The sequence below is a fragment of the Falco peregrinus genome, chromosome 6 (assembly GCF_023634155.1).
Source record: "Falco peregrinus isolate bFalPer1 chromosome 6, bFalPer1.pri, whole genome shotgun sequence".
Taxonomy (NCBI): Eukaryota; Metazoa; Chordata; class Aves; order Falconiformes; family Falconidae; genus Falco; species Falco peregrinus.
Window position 1 is genome coordinate 26141450 of NC_073726.1, and position 19765 is coordinate 26161214.

At 39.3% G+C, this 19765-nt stretch overlaps 1 protein-coding gene across 1 annotated transcript in view; it reads left to right on the forward strand.

The window, feature by feature from the left end:
- The window catches only part of SEMA3A (semaphorin 3A), a 170156-nt gene that overhangs the window by 56735 nt on the left and 93656 nt on the right, over window positions 1-19765 (forward strand). The window contains exon 4 of the mRNA XM_005240155.4: window positions 12346-12465. Within this exon, the coding sequence (XP_005240212.2) occupies window positions 12346-12465 (120 nt within the window). The remainder of the gene's footprint in view (window positions 1-12345; window positions 12466-19765) is intronic.

A 19765-nucleotide genomic window follows, 5' to 3' on the forward strand; every position in this document is an offset into this window, starting at 1 on the left:
GGCAGAAAGTAAAAGTAATTCTTTTCATCTGTTATTGTAAACAAAGATCTGAAGAGGGAATCTGAAAACTAAATATACAATGCTGGCTGGATCTAGAAAGCTGGCTTCTAAATTCATCTGACAGGCACAATTTTTCTGGTTCAATTACGCCTGGCCCTTTGGGTGTGCCAAAGAGAAGCTCATCCCTTTGTGCCAGGGTTCTTCCTTTGGAGGATATCTACAGCCAGATTCCCAGCTTTCCATCCACCACCCCTCACTCCCATCCCCATTTTCTTTCTGGCTCCCTGTCTCCAGCACAGCACTGAAATCCTTGGACAGAGCCTAAAGGCTCAGGACCCTGATCCAGCCTGGGGAAAAGTGAAAGGTGAATGTCCTCTGGGAATAGGGAGGGGTAGAGTGAGCAAAAATCCAAAGCAATGGACCCCCGCTGAGGTTAGGGACAGAACTTACTGTCGGTATTACCTACTACAAGAAGAAATGTGACTTTTGAGCCATTTGTAAGACAAATACTGCCACTGCATACGCCTTTCGACTCCATCAGCTGCCCCAGTTAGTATGCTGAGTTCCTTAGCTTGAAAGCTGCTCACTGCTCCGTCTCATCCACAATCTTTAATGTGGGCATGATTTCCTACCAAAGCATTTCTTACCGTTGGGGTGGTGAGTGAGACTTTTTGTAAGTAGTGTGCTGCTTTAATATTGCTGCGGCATAAAACTGCATTGCGTAGACTACAAACAAAAGAGAAAGGTGGGGTTGGGGTGGGGTTGGTGGGGGGTGTGGGATGAAAAAAACCCTACAACCCCTCACTTAGAGGTGAACTGAGCTTAGCAAAAAAAAAAAATAAATAAAATAAATACATACATACATACATATATATGTTACACTGGAGTCTTTCAAAGTTCCGTGGAGCGCTCAAACAGAATTCCACCCCCAGGGAAATTCTCGTTGTGGTAGCTCCAGTTCTTGGATGGACCCCCACAACACACCCACCAGCATAAAGCTTCATTTATGACTCTGCGTTCAGATGTTGATCCTACAGCTTGTGTTCATTTAGGCATTTGCATATATTTCTTTATATGAACTGACCAAGGCAAATCAGTTACTCTAAGGTCATAACTTGTGTACTTATATAGAGGAAGAACAAAGTTGGCGGTTGTGCATATTTTCATATTTTACCCACTTATGTATCATGGGAATTCATTTGAGTCTTTCAGTGTGGGGAACAAATTGATACAGTTCAAGGAGAAAGCTAATTTTCCAATTTTGGGCTTATTTCTGTTTATAGGTGTGACTACAGAAATTTGCTTCTGAAGGAAACTTAATATTCAGCAGATTTAATGCAGTCTTGCAGAAATGTTTCCTTTCTTTTATATTTTGAAATGCAAAGTCACAGAGTTAGCAAAGGGGAAGTAAAGGAGAAATGAGGAAAAATAATTCCCAAAGTTATGGGTCTTAATGTTCTATCAATAGGTGTCCTCATGAGCCCTTGTTTGGCCTTGGCAAAGTCTGAGAATTACTTTTATTTACAGCTGAGTTACCAGCTGTTGCTATTTCAAATTTATGTTGGGTAATTCCTTGTTGTGATTTATTGCATCCCAGGGTGGACAGAGTAAATGTGTTCTTTGTACATTTCTTTCCAGAGAAATACATTAACTGGACAACTAGTAAAAATGATCAATATGTTTAGTCCTTGTTTCCTTTCAGGGCTTCAGACTGAAGCTCATGAAGTTAGAGAAAAGCCTTTCCTTTGGCGCCAGGCACATCTCTTTTTTTTTTTTTTTTTTTTTTTTCCCTGAATTTGCTTCACATTCTATTTTAGCAAACAGACTGGGGTTTTTTGTTTGGTTGTTTGGTTGGTTTATTTTGGGGATTTTCTGTTGCTTTAATAAAAGAAAGGATAGTTTAAAAATTAAAGGTAGGTCTGCTCTGAAAGATCACGTATCACAGTTTCTCTATACTCAAGATATGGTCACTATGTCTCTATTACATTAGTACAGAACTGATTATTTTTTTCTGTGGTCCTGTGACTTAACATACACCAAATGTAGGTCTTACTAAACTCCTCCCTGCTGCACACAAGTCTAAAATATTGTCTTTTTGCTTTTGTAATAAGTAAATGAACTAAAGGGAAAGTTCTTTAAATAACCTAGGAAATGATACGCAATTATTTCCTATGTCAAAGCTAATGCTTTGTTCAGTTGCCACACCTTCATGTCAACAGAAGATCTTTAAAGAAACCTTTTCAGTGCAGAGAAAGTGTTGTATTCTGAAGATGGTGGAACAAGAAAAGTTAAGAACAGTAAATAAAGAGTGAGTCTGTATCTTTCCCTCTTGCTTTTGTTGGCTTTCTTTTCTTTTTCTGAGTGATTGATGGGATTTGTGTTGGATCAAATCATCTATTGATCTTTTTTTCCCTTCGATAATTCCCTCCTGATTAGTGTCTTCCAAAACTTTTGGTTGGTTTACATGTATCATGTGTGTATACATATACATACATACATACATACATATATATATATAAAACAACCAAAACCACAAAAACAAACAACACCCCCCCCCCAAACCAACAAAGAAAAAAAAAATCTAACATCAACCCAACCCCCAAAACCGCTCAGCAAACTCGTTTCAACAATTTCACTTTGGTGCCAAATTTTGTCTGAATGGGCATTTGAAACTTCTGTCACTTAAGGTTTCACTGCTCAGTATCTCTCTGTGGTGTCAAAACAGTTCAATATCCACACACAAATTTCTGGATTCCCACAGTAAGGCACACGTAACTCCATAATCTGTCTTACAGAGTGCGCTTATTTAGAGGCACACATATGGCTAAGCAACTCCCGCTTAAAGGTGTTACAGTCTTTTGCTTCCTTTCAGCGCTTCATGGTTTTGCATTCACTTTCAACACAGAAGGTTTGAGTGCATTTTTCCGAGGTGGCGGTGAGCGGAAGTCCTTACGGGATATGCCTTGTAGCATGCTGAATAAAGGCAAACTGACTGGTATGGAGCCGAAGTGCTTTATATGCCTATAACAGGCTTGACAACCTGTTTGTCTGAAATACTCCACCCCATTAGCAGGTGTTGAACCTACTCGGAAAGGCGGGGTGTAATCTGATTTCTCCAGGAGACAGGTGATTACCCCACCCAGATAGGAGAGATGAGAGTGACTCTTTAGATTTGCTGCGGTTGCAACTTAAATTGCTGCTGGGCTCAGTGAGACTGCTTAAGCTGAAACCGGACAGTATTGTTCATTTCTTTGCTAATAAAGCCATGCCCACAATGTGGGACAGGTTTACATAGCAAAACCAATTTTGTTTTAAAGTTAGGGTCAGAAAAGAACTGGCTTCCGCTTCACCTCAAAGCTTCCCAATGCTGTGAGTTATTCCTGAAATACTCTTCTGTTCCTTAAATAAATTCATTCTGTGCTGTAGGAAGTGCACGCTACTGAAAGAAAAAACAATTGAAAATAAAGGAAACTTGCTAACACTCATGGAAAGGTTTAGTATACAGTGATCAGGCTGCAAAACCCTGAAAACCCACTTGTGTGCCAGACTGCACCCACAAAAGATTTTGTTCTGTCTTGTTAGCTGTGCATTAACCTGGTGTATAAAAATATGATATGGTCATTAGATCAGGTATGTAGTGCTACAGCCTTTTCTTGGCATCCCTCTAGCTGTTCACAGGTCCAGAGCAATTATTATCTGCATCTGCTGAATGCAGATGTAAGGACTGGAAACATGTCTTGTAATTTGAATATACTTGATGTGGAAAAAATGGGAGAAATTTTACTTCCCAAGACGACTAAGTCAGATGGTGAGCGCTGACGATGGAGATCTGAAGGACTGATGTGTTTAGCCTGGGCAGTCAAGGGAGGCATCTTTAAAGCATGGCTTCTAATGACTTCTCCTAATGGTTTCTGGCTGAAGACTGTTTTGAGGACAGACCCTAGGGAGTATTCTGCCTGGCTGAGCTACCTCCATGCTTAGCCTTAGTGGTAAACTCTGGGTCAAATGACCAAGTACCAGTAGTGACTACCAGATTTGCGAGTAGGTGGGTAGACAGGCAGGGAGACATTTTGTGTTTCGTGCTCACTAACATAAAGGAAAAACCAGAAGAGCTTTCCATCTGCTGTGCAAGCGTGCTGACAATACAGCTGTTTGCTAATGTGGCGTGCGGTTTTGTGGCTTGAAGGAATCAGGATATATCTGCTTTTTTCAGTGGCTTTTTTTTTATCATATGCTTTGTTAGCTGGCTTCTTTTTTCTGGTCTTGGTGCTTTAAAGGTTTAAATTCATGCAGACATCCTGCAACTTGAGTAAATTATACATTTTAAATATTCTCATGAACTCTTGTCATATAAAAAAATCAGAGAGATAACAGGCATGAATGAATTGGAAAGATAACTGGAAGTACAATAAGCTGTACCAGGCAACTGAAAATGTCTTATCAACCCTCATCAGCACCTGAAACTACTCAGGGCACATCTTGACAGCAGAGGAAAATCTAGATATGGAATTAATCAATGGTTCCTCTGCAATGTTGGCAGCGGTCACCATGCATAAGAGTAGTGTCATTTCTGCCATCTCCAGAAAGGTCAAGCCCTCCAGATCACGATCCAATAGAAGGGCCACTGAATATGGGGATCTGTCAGCATTTTCAAAGCTCTGAGACGGGAAGACAAGTACAATTAGAATTCAGTCCACAAAATAACATAGATTTATAAAAGAGACCAGATATTTTGTTTACCTCTGCATACTGTAGGTTTATATTGGATTTGTGTATGCACACACACTGCTTATAGGGCTCTGACTAATGGGGACATAAGTTAATAGAGAGCCCTTTCTGTAACACAGACCCCAACACCTGAGCTGCTCAACTGACTTCACCCAGCACTGCTGACTGGTTCTTTTTCAGAGGGTAGGACTCTAAAACATTGATCCTGCTAATTGCAAGGTAAAACAATGACAGAACAGGGTTAGAAATTATGTTATTGATCCATATTGCAAGGGGCGCACAGGAATAAAACGCAGTCTGCAAATATTTTCATGTCATCTGGCCTCCCCCGCTGTAAAATGATGCACCTGCCTGTACAGGTTCAGCTAGAAGGCTATCTCATCAAGTACAGGTGCCAGGCACCATTTCCCCACCCACCAGGGCTGGTACACAGTTTCTAGTACTCGGGGACTGTCCCGTTGCTGCCAATGCAGCACTTAGCACAACAGCTTTGCAGCAGCCTTGCCAACTAGCTTGTCCCGATAAAATAAAATTTTAAAAGATCATTGCATTTTAACAGGACTGGAATCATTTGCTTTGCTCCCTGCGTGTTCTGGGCCTGTTTAGGCAGATTGTGCTCTTTCACCAGTATTTTTCTAAGTGTTACTGTAATAGAAAGAGGGAAACAGTAATAATATTTAAGTGATGTTACTGCATTTCACAAAAACTTGCAGACAAGCAGCAAGAGCTGTGAAAGCACTTGCCATGTAGAGCTCACCCTGAACAGGATTTTCTTGTACACGCTTACTGACATGCTAAAGTGTTTGCTGGATCTAGCTGAGAGTCCATCACCTGCGTACATGGCAATCACACGTGTGCTTATTGCGCTAACACGCCAGAAATATTTTCCTTGAAACAGTGCTGCTGAGAAGGATACCTAACCAATACAGACTGAACTGATTGCAGCTGATAGTAGCCCACTAGCAAAAGAGAGAAGTTAAAAGGCTGCCTGATAAGTCTGGAACATCTTTCAGCAGTGTGATAAATTTGAATGACAGCAGTAATATCAGGGATTACTTATTCTCCATGGATATCCCTGACCTCGTCATTTGAGAATTCAAGTAATTGGGCAGAAGAAGAAGAAGAAGAAGAAAAGAAAAAGAACAACAAAACCCCACCAACCCCAACCTAAACATATTAATTAAACTCATGCATGCAACTTTATATGGAAACTGTCCATCCATTCTGATTTGAAAGAAAAAGCACATATTTATTTAGTTCATCCAGCTGTTAGACGATAGCTTTAAATCCCCTTGTCCATCCAGTTTAGACAAAGCCTTCTGATATTTTAATCACTTGGCTATGTGAGAAGGCTGAAATAAAGGGAGAACATATTACAGGGTCTGATCCTTATCGGGATTAAATTGGCAGAAAACTGTTGAAGTTAATGATACTGTAATGGATTAGTTAGCCTTCTACTTATTGCCCTGCATAATCTGCCCATTTGCATTTGCTGTAATATCTGAGAAGCAGTATGGATATCAATGTTGGTTAAAAAAAAAAAAAAAAGAAAAGAAAACCCAGCTTTCTTAAAATAAGGAGAAAAATCTGGATATTAGTTGGTCACAGGGACTTACCCTTTAACTTCTACTTAAAAAGATGTTATTAAAAACTCTTTGCTGCATCAGTAATCCAGATCGAAGGCTGTAAGTTCCAGGCTTCTGGAGGAGTGATAATTACTGGAAACTCATAAAAACCAGCTAAATTCTGTTTTAATTTTAATACACGGAGCAGATGTTTTGACAGATGGATGGACTTTATTTTTGTAACTGTCCGGGAAAAGTCTGCATAACACAGACTAATCAGTGTTACATATCTGTAGTGTTTGTTTTCCAGTCTTTCTGCATTTGGCTCCTATGCTTTTAGTTTACGACATTTTCTTTGTAATTTATTTTTTCAGGCTAATCTCTCTCTGCATAAGCCCTTCTATCAATTTGGTATATAAATATTAGAAAACTCTTAAAAAATAAATGTGTGTGTTTGGTTAGGAAGTCAGACATTGATCTTCATATAGTGGGTGCCCTTCTGGAAAACTTAATTAATACTTTATCTTCTCTTCAAGACAGGCCCTCTGCCCTTATACATAGTATATAATGTATTTATACTATGTATATATACATTATACATATTATATATATACACATTATATGTGTGTATTTGATATATGATGTATATATTATATATATGTGCACACACATTATATGTGTATATATATGCTCAGCGTCTCTCTGTCCTGACACATTGGACCTCTTTGACTTTAATTCACACTCTGAATGTGACAGTCTAATAATTTCTCATTTTGTTCTACAAGTAGGAGTTCAGCAGAGCAGAATGTGCCGTGGGGTTGGTGCTTTGGCTGTGTTACTGCAGTATGATGCAAATGGTTTTAGCCACTTTCAATAAACTGTCAATATGGAGCTGGGGGTCCGAATCCCATAACCTCCTCAGACAAGTTTAGAGGAAGTGTAAATGTCCATAGCATACCTGAAGTTAAAACCTATTTCTCTCTCAGGAATGCCCAGCAAACTTCTGGGGCAGTGGTCCTGCCTGGTGACCACATGAGCCTTTAACTCCTTGGTGACCACATGAACCTTTAACTCCTGGACACAAGGTAGAACGGCTTCACTTGGAGTCCTTGTGTCCTTACATGCCAAACTAGCCCTGGGAAAGCCTGGAGTATCTGCTTGGTCTTCAGTGAGGGATACGGTCCATATTCCCTCAAGCAGAGAAAGAGACTGGATTGTGCCCCACATCTGGGGTGTGCTTCAGCTATGGCACGTGGCAGAGCCGGGACTGGGCATGAGCCATTTCTTCAGCTGTGCTTTGGAGGATATTGCCAATCGTGCCATCACAGGACTGTTTGCAGAAGCAGATCCAGCAGTTACCCTGTAAAAACATTTTAAAAGTAGCTATCTAAAGAAGTTCCCTCTGTCAGGGCAGAGAGAGAAAGACCTCACTGGCTATGTTAAAAGGTCTTGGACATGATGTAGGGGCTTAGCTGCTTGGATTTGAAGACAGAGGTACTTCTGTACAAGGCCAAAGGCAGAACCTACAGCTCTTGGGGAAACCTTATACCATTTATTGAAATATAAATGAAGATTAATCCTCTCCAGGGGTAGGCAAGATAAATGAATGGGGGTTTTAAGGACTGCAGTAACTCCCACATGATGTACCTAATTTTCTATTTGAATATCTACCTTAATCATTCTGTACCATATGCAATCGCTTATGCTTTCTACTTTATGTACGTATATATAAACTCAAGCTTTAGGGCATAAACCAGTGTTTAGCTTTATGTAGACAAGAAAAGTTTCTTGATATTAAGCTGCCCATTATAATAAACAGGATTATGAGGTGGAAGAATTTATAATGATTTGCTACAGTGATTCCAGTGCTCCTCTTCTTTAAGATTTGTTTTCATAACTCATCCAAGTAATACTTTCCTGCCTACAGAGAACTTTGCAAACCTTGCATTCATTTTCATTCACATTATTGGGCTGAAAGTAAACTCCCACACCGCTCTGCTTTCACATATGAAAAAAATCCCTACCCTGATTTCCACCTGGAAAACAATTTTTTTAGAGTCCAGTTTTCTTCCTGTGGCTATTGTACTTGATAAAAAGCATTATCCAAAGGGTGTGGATATGTCCAGAATATGTTCCCTTTAAACAACATCAATTTCCTGGGGAACATGAAGATGGACACAAAGGTACGGAGGGGCTGGATGGACTCCCACGCAGACAGAGTGTTTGAATCCCCAGACAATTTGTTCCTTACAGATTCTGGCTTCGGGTTACTTCCTCCTCCTCCAGTGGATATTTTCTGCCGTCTGCTGTATTTTACCGAGATACTGCATTTCCTTTGTCATCTTTGTCTCCTTTCCAGTGCCTTATTCTCTGAGATTATGTAGTGAAATGCCTCATTCTGCTGGCAGAGACCTTCACACTAGCAATATAGCGCTGGCCCAGGGGTCTGGCAGGGGGAGATGCTGTTGCCAAGTGGGACAAACCCAGTTAGAGACACCCAAGTCATTCCAGGCCTCCAGCCAAGGGGGTCGGAGAGCTGCTTTGTAGTCAAGTTGATGTAGCCAGCGGTGTCGGGACCAGCAGAGCTGTCTGCCAGGTTTGAGCCCTGGCAGTGCCTGAATGCCATTGTAGGAGCCTTGCCACGAGAGCAGGATTGGGGAAAATGGGAGTCAGTCACCCAGGTCTCATGTGATGGCAAACCCACGTTGCATTCAATGCACGCACACATCCCCTGATCAGAATATCTGCCTCGTCCTAAATGTATGCTGAATTTTAGAGGCCGAGGAAACCATTCAAAGCTGTTAAAGTCGGTGTATTACAGGTCCATGGGAAGCTTTTTCATCCCCCAGGCACAAAACCCAGGAAAACCTAATATTCATCATTGCAAAGCAAACTCTTGCTATGTTCAGAATACTAAATGCATGGGCACAACATTTTCACACGTGATGCTGTACCTGTGCAGCTATACTTAAGCACAATTAGATGGAGGAAGGAATGTGATTAGTCTGCAATGGAAATATGCGCCTGTTGCTATTGTTCCAGGGAGAATAACACCTTCTCCCAGGCAGGGCAGAAACTTCACTTTGAAATTCCCGAGTTGACAAAGGCTTGAATCAGAACTGTAACTTTACTTTGATGTCATTTTTTGTGGTTTAATACCCCTCTTTATTTATTTTTTTTACAACCATGTAAAATATATAAAGAAACCTAATCTGTTAGATAGGTGTATGAGAATTTACTGAATAGACCTTAATGGTTCCTTTATATAGCTATAAAACACAGGGAAGCAGTCTGAACTGGACCAGAAACTTTAAATGTTATGTACATTTATTTGTCAGAGTCAAAAGTTTATTGCTGTAGGTATTTACCTTCCTCATTGTTTAACTAGGTTGTGTTTTTCTCAGGCAGCTATGGTAAAAAATATGTTGCACAGGAATGAAGGAGAGCTTAAAAGCAGGGGTGAATAAGCCAAATCTGCTTTTGGAAATGTATTATAAATCCAGAGTAACTTTATTGCTATTAACACATTTACACTACTCTCAATTCTGAACACTTCAAGCACAAATATAGCAATGATAGAGTTAATTGCCCCCACCCCTCACTCCCATAGGCTAAATTAGAATAATTCAGTGAAGCTGATGAATTTTTCTTAATTTCTATCCATAGAAATCAAAGACTCTGTCCCTAAACTAAGCAGGGTTTTCCACCTCACCTTTAAAGTATTAGCTATCTAATACCCTCTTGCTGTACATTACAGATAAGCAGCTGAACAGTATTTAGCAAGTGCGTAAGTGCATATAGAGTCACAGGTGGCGCGTTGCTGTAAATCAGAATAGCTCCTCTGAAATCAGCTCAGTCTGTGTTGATTCACACTGGCTGTGGGTCTAGCTCATGTACTCACAGCATTTTGCAAAGGTATGTGTCCACTGGCCTCTAACATTTCAAGTTCTTCAGGTAGGCAATTTTTTAAAGCTTTAATAAAGCATAGTAGCAGACCACAAAGACATTTCTGAAATTATGGTACATCAAACCAGACAGGGCAAAACACAGTCCTGCTGAACAGTGGTGCGATTGAATTTGGCCAGATACAACTCTAAATGAGAAAATTCTGAATTATTTAATAGTGCACAGATCATTGGTCAGTTTCAAATTATACAGCCAAAGTCAGATTCTCATCTGTAACACAGAATATCAGAATTTAAGAAAGGATCTATTTCAATTTTGTTAATATTTAGTGTCACATGAATTTGTGGTGTTTGCCCATTTTTACTCTTGCAAGCATTGAAATACTAAAACACTTTCATGGTTTTTGCATATTTCTTTTATTAAAAGGAAAAAGGACAACAGCATTAAGAAAAATATCGAAATCTACTTTATAATTTTGGTGATTTATACCAGGTATTTGCTTTAGTACTCTGCTACTGTGACAGTGAAGAGCAGTCCGTAGATACATGTACATATACATATAATAAATGTGTGTTCACGTTTATGTATGTGTGGGAGGAAGAGTACATCTGTACCAGAAATCGTGTGTGTTTTTATTAAGAAAGGTCAGAATGGAAAGAATTAAGAGAGACCCCTAGCAACATCCATCTCTATTTCTTTCAATTTCCTGTTGGATTACCGTAACTATCTCTGTTTTCTCTTCCATCTCAGTTGGAAAGATAACATAAATTATCAGCAGTAAGCCAAGGACATAGTAAGATTCAGTATACTTTTCTCTGGGTGCTCCTTTTAATACATTATCATTATCTGTTATGCAGATAAACAATAAAATTGGAAGAGCGATGTCATTTCAGTACAGTCCTTTGTGTAAGGCAGGGAATCAGTATTTTATCTGTGTAAGTTCGTTGATTTTCCCTGTGGTGGCCTAAGGCATGCCTCAGATTGCACATGCATTCTCCTAGCAGAGCCATTAATTTGTGTTTCAGAGTATCTGGTTTAATTAGCAAGCAAGTTACAGAGATGAGTGATGCCAGTTAATGAGATTTCTCTGGAGGTGGTAGCTCAGGTGGTGTTTCTATGGGCCCTGGTCCACGTGGAGAGGTACAGCTGAGTGCTGTACCAAAAAAAGTCATCAAATATGCATAGAAAAGTCCCCTTCATTTTAAACACAAACTTTTCTGGACATGGTTATTTTATTTCAGTGTTCTTACTGTTCTCCTATTTGAAATCCATTTTTTCTAATTGTGTCAGTAGACTGATTTACAGGCATTTTCATCATTTGGTTAGACCCGATTAAAACAAAACTATGAAATAAATGGAAGAAGTTGACATCTTGACTATTAGGTTACACATTTCCATTTTAATAACATTAGGCATTTATAATGACATTTTTGTTAACAGATAACAGATAATGTTTGTACTAGGGATTGTTAGTGTTGCTATTAAGTTTTTAATCACTGAGAACTGGAATGACTCACGATGGGTAATTTACTTAGGTAGAAAAGGTTAAGTTCAAGTCTTGTAAGTTATATTCTAGGGGCTGCCAATAATTGCACTAAAGCTTTGTACACATGTGTACATCCTTGTAAAACTGGCCCCTGAACACAGGCAGTTGGGGGTGAGGCAACATTCATATTATTGTTAGAAATGTTATATCAATGATTTGTTTTTCATCAACTCCTTCCATCTGGCCCATCTTTTTTCTAACTGTTACTTAATTGAATACAAGCAAACAGTTGGTCCATTTTTCTTCATTATTTCATTCTGACACATTTCTATAAATGGGTTTTGTCTTACAAACATGGCAATAGCATAAATTACAAAGATGAAGCATGTTTGAGACAAGAATTAGGAAATTTTTTTTGTGTGTAATCTTTTCTTCAGGGGTGGATGCTTAATTAAATGCCAACCAAAGATATTTAAATGAGAACCTAAATCAGGCTATTTATTAAATGCTTAGCAGTAAACAAGCTTTAAACAGCATGAAATGATCACTTTTAAAACCTGTTCATTTAGCCATATATCCCTAACATGGAAGAGCTCCCCTTAGTCGTAATCACTGAATTAACTCTGTGGATACATTTTTTTCCCTCCCTTTTCTTTGCAGAGAGAATGTGCTAATTTCATCAAGGTGCTTAAGGCTTACAACCAAACCCACTTGTATGCTTGTGGAACAGGAGCTTTTCATCCAGTCTGCACCTATGTTGAAGTTGGAAGCCATCCTGAGGTAAACTATCTTAAAACAGTATTTTTCCTTTTCCTCTTTTTAATCCTTATTGGTGTTTAGCCATGATCTCGTCCTGCCAAAATGTGCTCTTCCAGGTTTCTGTGGCTTGGTGAGCAGATCCGGTAAGACCTGCTCCTGCATCAGGTGCTGACGTGCTGATTGATAAATCACAGCAGAATCTGTCCTTTTCTCCCCTGCACAGCATCTTTTCCCCCAGGGGCTTAAATAAATACGAGTAAGCCCATTCTACCTGGCTCATGATATGAATGGCACCGTCTTTTTGTTTGGTTGGGATGTATACCAGTTATAAGAGGGGTAGTTCAGCCTGTGTGTTTTATTCTGGGCCCAGCTCTGTCCTTTAGTCTCCTACCAGTCTGTACAGTTTGGCACCACAGCAGCTTTCTCCCAGCTGGGAATTAAAATAGCATCACACATTCATAAATCCCACTTCTCAGATTTGTCCTAACACACTGACGGGTTTTCATATGTGACCTAGGTTTTGTTTCCTTGTTTTTTAGTGAGAAATAAATCACTTTTTTTCTCTCTTTTCCCTCATATTTTTTTTTTAAAAATCTGTAGCTTGCTGATTTTTGCTTAGTGTTTCAGAAATCTTGCAGTAGCTTTTGTACTGTTTTGTCAGTGACCATCATAATAACATGGTCTTCCCTGGTGAGAAACAGTATCACGCACAGAAAGCAACAGGACTATGCAAGTTTTTCTGGCTGAAGATTTGATTAGAATGTCTCTGTGCTCCATTTTAATACTCTTTCTCTGCAGAAAAGCCAATCTTTTCCTGTTAAGATGAGTGTGTAATATAAATTAGTCCACTTTACTTTGTTTTCACCCTGGCTTACCCAATATTGCTCGATGGACTGCTTTATGGATATGTGTTACTGGTGAATCCATAGTTGCATTACTCACAGCTTCTGTGATCTTCGAAGAACAGCCCTTTCAAGTTACCTTATGGTTTTGCAATTCAGGTTTGCAGATTTCCCTGAAAATAAAGACTTCATTGTTAAATGAATGAGGACTCGGTTATTTAAAAATCAGAATCTCTTCTTGTAGAAAAATTAACAGACCTTTTGAGTGTTGACTTTGTAGTCTGGGAACCATTTTTCCCTATAAAAATGTCTTTTGATATTTGAAACATAAGTCTTTAAAATGTTCGAAGCATAAGGTTGTGAACAGATAAAGGAGCTGCAAAGTGGAAAGGTGTTCCCCCCCCCCCCCCCCCCCCCCTCCTTTAATGCTTTATTCCAGAATGCATTCTTGGCAATTAGTGATTGTCTCTTGACCACACACAGTATGTCATTGCTTACTGCATTAAACAGATTCTCTGCTTCCTGAGATCCATTTGGGAATTGGTAGACATATTAATTAACTCTAGTTCCGTAAGATGTGTGTCAATCAATTCCTGGCTATCTGCCAAGTGAATCTATCTGCAGAGAGATAGCTGGTATGAGGTCATTTACTTCTACATTTGGCTGGTTTATGACTGTGCCATAAAACTAACACACACTTCAGGATTTATAGAAAGGATGAGCAGAGATGACTGGCCAGATCCAACCTTGGTTTAACATTCTGGATTTTGAGAGCCTTCAGTCAATGATGTGTTTGGCACTGGACCTAGAAGAGGATGTTTGTTTTAGCTTCTTTTTAGCGGTTCCTAACTATAAACAGAATCTAAATTGTTGCTTTTCTTTGGTCATTTATGCAGTAAGTTTGTAAGTCTCCCTGTGCCTGAATCATTCTCATGACCCTTCATTTCGCCTTTGCAAACCAGGGAAGGCAGGAGTATGTTTATCTGAGCTGCCTCAGACACTGCTAGCTTTTGACTTCCTTTTCATACTTAAGCTATGAGTGAAATCATCTTCACCTGCCCTTCTGATGGCACAAGTTTCTGTGTCCTCTGGGCAGGTGTGCAGGAGGGGTCGCTGCCTTCTCAGCCCAGGTCTGTCCATGCAGAGGGAAAGTGGGGCAGGCAGGAGGCAGGAGCACCCACCTCTTCTCAGGCTTTGCCAGTCTGCCTGGGTCCTGTCCCTTGCAAAGCTGAAATTCAGAAGAATAAATGAATTTATTAAGTCTGCAATGAAAAATAATCTGGTCTCCCTCTGTCTCTCAGCTACAGCCTGCTTCTTCCTTTCCTGTATCACCTAGGCAGGAATTTCAAATGTGCATCTCCTTCCTCAGATGGGGAAGAGGAGGGTGCTTGATTGACAGTAGCTATTAGAAACACCACAAATGGTGGGGGATGGGGGTGGGGGGATATACAATATTAACCCCCATACCCCTGCTCCCTGCATCTGTGAGAGCCAGATGGTTTACGTTGTCATGTCAGACAGCAGTGCTGGACGTGTCAAAGGGCCACTACTTCTGTGTCATGTACAGTGTCTACCTCCCCAGCATACTAAAAGTAGTTAAAAGTGTCAGCAAAGGCAAGCGATTGCTTTTGAATTAAAAAAGAAAAATGCCATTTAAAACATTTCCTGAAGATTCATTTTCTGCCACAACACTTGAGGAAAATTAACTGGCTTTGCCATCTGCTTATTTATTTTTCAAGCTCTTGGAGAGGTAAATGTGAACTGATTAGCGAAATGGTCAGGGAATGTACCTATTGTCTGATAAGATTGCTTGTTTACGCGAGCTCTGAATATAATCCACCTGCCTGGGTCCGATGGAGGAGAGGAAATTAGTGTGCGCCAAACTAAAGAGGATAGAGGAGTGAAATTTAAAAAAAGAGTGGCAAGCGGTACAGGAGTCACTGGAAGCAATTGGAGTAAGCTGCAGGAGGCTGGGATATGGCCCAGTTTTTATGATGGGGAAAGGAAATAAATTACTTTCTGTGACAGTCATAAATATGAATTGTTGTATCTGTTGAATATCTCTTCAATATGAACCAGCGTATCGCAGCCCCGTTCCATACTTGAAGAAAACCATTTCTAGTGATGAAACTAGGCAGATCTAATTGAGTTTGATGAAGTACAGTATCAGAAATAATAATAAAAAGGTAAAAGAATATGAACAGCATGCTGTGCATCTGATTAAAAATGATCTGCGCAAATGTATACAACCTAATATGTTGTGAATTACACTACAATCTAAAGAGTAAAGGAGACTAATCTTCACTTAAATCCATTCCAGATGTGTAAGTGAATAACCACAGTATTTAGAGAGAAGAATAAAGTTAACGTTTGAATAGACTTTAAGCACGTAAGCCATGAGTAAGCAGGAAAGAACATATCTGGAGAGAATGTAGCATGTGTATACGCAGAAGATACCTGAGGAGAGCCTAATTTAAAGCTGGAGATCATCCATTGCGGAGGCTATATGTGTACTTTCACTGAATGGGGCAAACTGGCTCATATGCAGACATCCATATTGTACGTGCATAAGTGTAGGCAAGATGACCTCACCTACACCAACTTCAGGCATACGGGGTTAGGCAATATGTGGCATTCCCTCCACATAATGCAATATAAGACAAGAAACCAATTACCAGACAAAACAAGAAAGTAATTAGTAAAGCCCTGTTCTGCTCCTACTGACTTCTGAGGAAACAGGCTTGGATGTGTGGGAATGCTGTGCTTAACAGTTACACAATTACACTGGTCAGATCTGTGCCTGAAACAAACAAACCCAGCAGCAGGGAGGCACAGGGGTGCGTTAAACCCACTAGGAAATCACAACAGGATGCGGAATACACCTGCCTGTGCATGCCAGAGCAGGGGGGGAGCCCTGCTCCCTTTCCCCAGGGCTCCCTTTGGGGCAGTTTCTGTGAGCCAGCAGGGAACACTCCTGTTTAGGAAAGACCAGGATTTTCCATTTGCTTAACCCTTACATACAGGTGGAGGTATAGAGAATGCCCTACAGAACCTTCTTGTTTTTTTTTTTTAATTTTTTTTTATTCGTTACACGCTCAGGCATTGCCAGAGCTGTACAAAACGGTTTGCCAGATCCTCAGCAGGAATACATTAGGGTTTCTTCAACAGAGGTAAATCAATAGATGCTGTCTGAAGAACCAACACGGCTTCTTTTATTGTCTCCTAATTCCAAATTTCTTGTCATTGTCTAACAGATTAAAACTCATTTTTAACTGTATGAACTTAAAAGGTCTGGGATCACTTTACTTGCAGGTTATTTCTCATTCTTAATCAATAAAGAAGCTCTAAATTTAGTTCAGATTTATGATGTACATAAAACATTAAGTTATTGCATATGAAGTTATATAACGCTACCACCTGTAACATATTTGCTTTTTCCGGACTCTGTGTATTTTAAAAATCTTTGGTTCAACTCATAAAATTTTGCTGAATTATACTTTCCACTTTCTTTTTTTTCTTCCCCTCTTTCTGTACTTCACATTAGAAGAGGTCTAGAGTGCATTTTGTAAGTAATGCACATCCTGTTCTGATACGTTTATGCATCTGTCTTTTTTGTCTGTATATATACCTGTATGCATTGTATATATGTTTATAGTGATGGAAGAGCAGTTTTTTCTAAGAGAATGACTTTGAAGGAACACATTACCTGAATGACCAGCGCTACTGCTGGTAGAAAACATGTTGTGTTTCATTATCTAATATAAAATTCAGGGCGAAACATTGACTTCAGTAGTAGCAGATGTGGCTTAAATGTGCCTAACGTCATTGAAGACAGCAGAGCTGTGTCAGTTTACATCAGTTGAGATTCTGACCTGTGGTTTTTAAATGAAACATTTGAGCAAATGATTTCTTAAGTTAAGAATCACCTCAGGCTAATTTTCTTTCCATCTAATTAATTATACCTTTATATGGCGTTGATATGCTTACCAAATACATAGAGAAAATAATGAAGGAAAAGGGTATGGTTAAAAGATTTTTCTCATTTGTGATATAACAGTTGTGTGATAGAGCTATTGTTTGTGCCACACTAGTTCTAAGCATTGCTATAATCACTGAGAAATGCGGATGATGGAAAATCTAGTTTAGAGATTGTAACAGCCTATTTTAGTTCAGTGATGCTTTAACCTTTCAGACCACTAGTATCCTGTTACTATAGTACATGAAAACAGAGCTGAAAAGCCAGATCACTAGCTTCTGTGCTGTATAAGTAAAAGAAAGCATTTCTTAGATGTTTAAAGGCTGATATACTTCACCCTTTTCCATAAAAAGCAAGATAATGATTTCTGTGATATGGGGAAATCCCAGGTCCTGGGCCTTTTTGCTGTACTGACGTTCCTGTCTGCGGAGGATGGACGGCAAGTAACAGGATAGTTGGTGTTAGGCACACATCTGTCAAGGCATCTCACAGGGCCAGTGGCCAAAATTGCAAAATAAATGGGTTTGATTCCTCTGAAGGCTGCTGGGTCTGCAAACCATCACTTCTGCTGCTTCACATGACATCGATTTCCAGTCCCTTAGGCTACCCTGCATGAAAACTGTTTGCTTAAAATCAGGCTTTTCACACATGTACAATTTACCTCCACTTGTTAAAAGAATAAATCTTGGCACAGCTATAACCTTCCCAGCATTTTGGAATTATATAGTATTATATACAATTATATGTAGCTGTATATAGCTTATAATTCTTTTTCCAAGCCGTAATTCACTATGCCATTGGTTGGGAAGGGATATGCTATGAGAACTTTCCAATGACCTGAAGACAATATTTACAAGAGATGTACAGGGAAGGGACAGAGAACATGACAGTCCTTTCTCATAAGACAACCTAAGCAAACTGGTTATTCTGGTAAGGTCTGACAAATATTTCTGTAAGGAAACCAAGATGTGTTGTTGGAAGCTTTACACATTTTTAAGGACCGTGATGCAGAAACATGCATATCGTACAGGCTGAGCACTGTGTCCCAAATGGCACCTCTTGTTATGTGGCATTACCCTGTGATAAAGTTGCAGAAGGTCACCATAAAAAGGTAACTCAATTCCCATTTAACAGGCTTTTTGAAAAACTCCATAAACTCCTTTGTAAACAAATATTAATCATGTTAATGTATGTATGAAGGCCTGTCTTTGAATGCACCACAGGTCTCCTTTGATTTTAGCTGGATTTTGAACACTTGGTCAGCTAAAAAAGAAGCTAAACTGGGAAAACTCCGATTTTTCAAAACTTCATCCTGTCATTCCCAAGCAAAATATAACTCCAATAAAATTTAATTTCCAGAGTAGATCCTTTAAAGTAGGACTATTAGGCTTTATGTGATAATTTAGCTGTCGGAATAGTTTAATTTATGAGGCAAACTTCTCTCAGCTGAATAGCACACATGGCAGAAATGGCTGACATCTTTCCTACCCCTCACTGCTGGGAAAGTCTGCACAGCTGCTACGGATATTTCATCCTCAGCAAACTGAGACACTGAAGAGAAAGATTTTGAAAGAGATTATTTTTCCATGTATCTTATTTTAACAAGATAAGAATCAATTTCCTAATAAAAATTATAATGCATACTAAACTTTTGATGTAAACCACACAGTTAGAGGTATAACAATTTAAATCTGTAGCTAGTGTTTATTACCCTGACATATTCAATTAAGAAGGATGTGCCTATATGACAGCTGAATATTTGACAACTAGCTGATCCATTTGATCTTCCATTTACTAGTGTAAAGGTGTGTTTGTAAGAATAGGACTATTCCAAATCATATGCCTGCAAAGATTCCGGCTTAATATCTTAAAATTCAGATGCAGTACAAATATCATTTTTGGGGGGAAAGTATTTAGTAAAGGGGTCATACTTTAAACATTGACAGGAAATGTGAACATCTTAGGTTTTCAGCTGTCATGTAATGAATTTAGTCCTGCCCTTCCGTATTTCATAATTGCACCTAAGCAATTTGGAATCTATGTATGTCTACAGTGACAGAAAGTCAGTAATTACGTCTGGGGTTCACTTGGAGATTTACAAGTTGAGCATTTACATGCAGTAAATGAAATGAAGTTTTAAACTATCACAAGTGAAAATGGTGTGGTTGGCTGTTTTATTTCTCCACTTTTATTCATCAGCCTACAGACTTAAACGATTTAGACAAAATGGAAGCACAGTTCTTTAATAAGTCATACAAAGGAGAGGTGTAAGATATGATGAGAAGCAGGACAAAGACATGGAATTTACAACCACAAGGGACATTTGTTGCACAGCAGAAACCACTAATGAAACTCCTGTTTTTATTCAAGTCTGATCAGTTCAGCTGTTCAGTAACTAACTTTTGTTTAGGACTCAATAAATATATCAAAATTGCTATGGCAGACCTCCAGATTTGTCCTTAAGTAAAAAACAAAACAAAACAAAACAAAAACAAACCAAAAC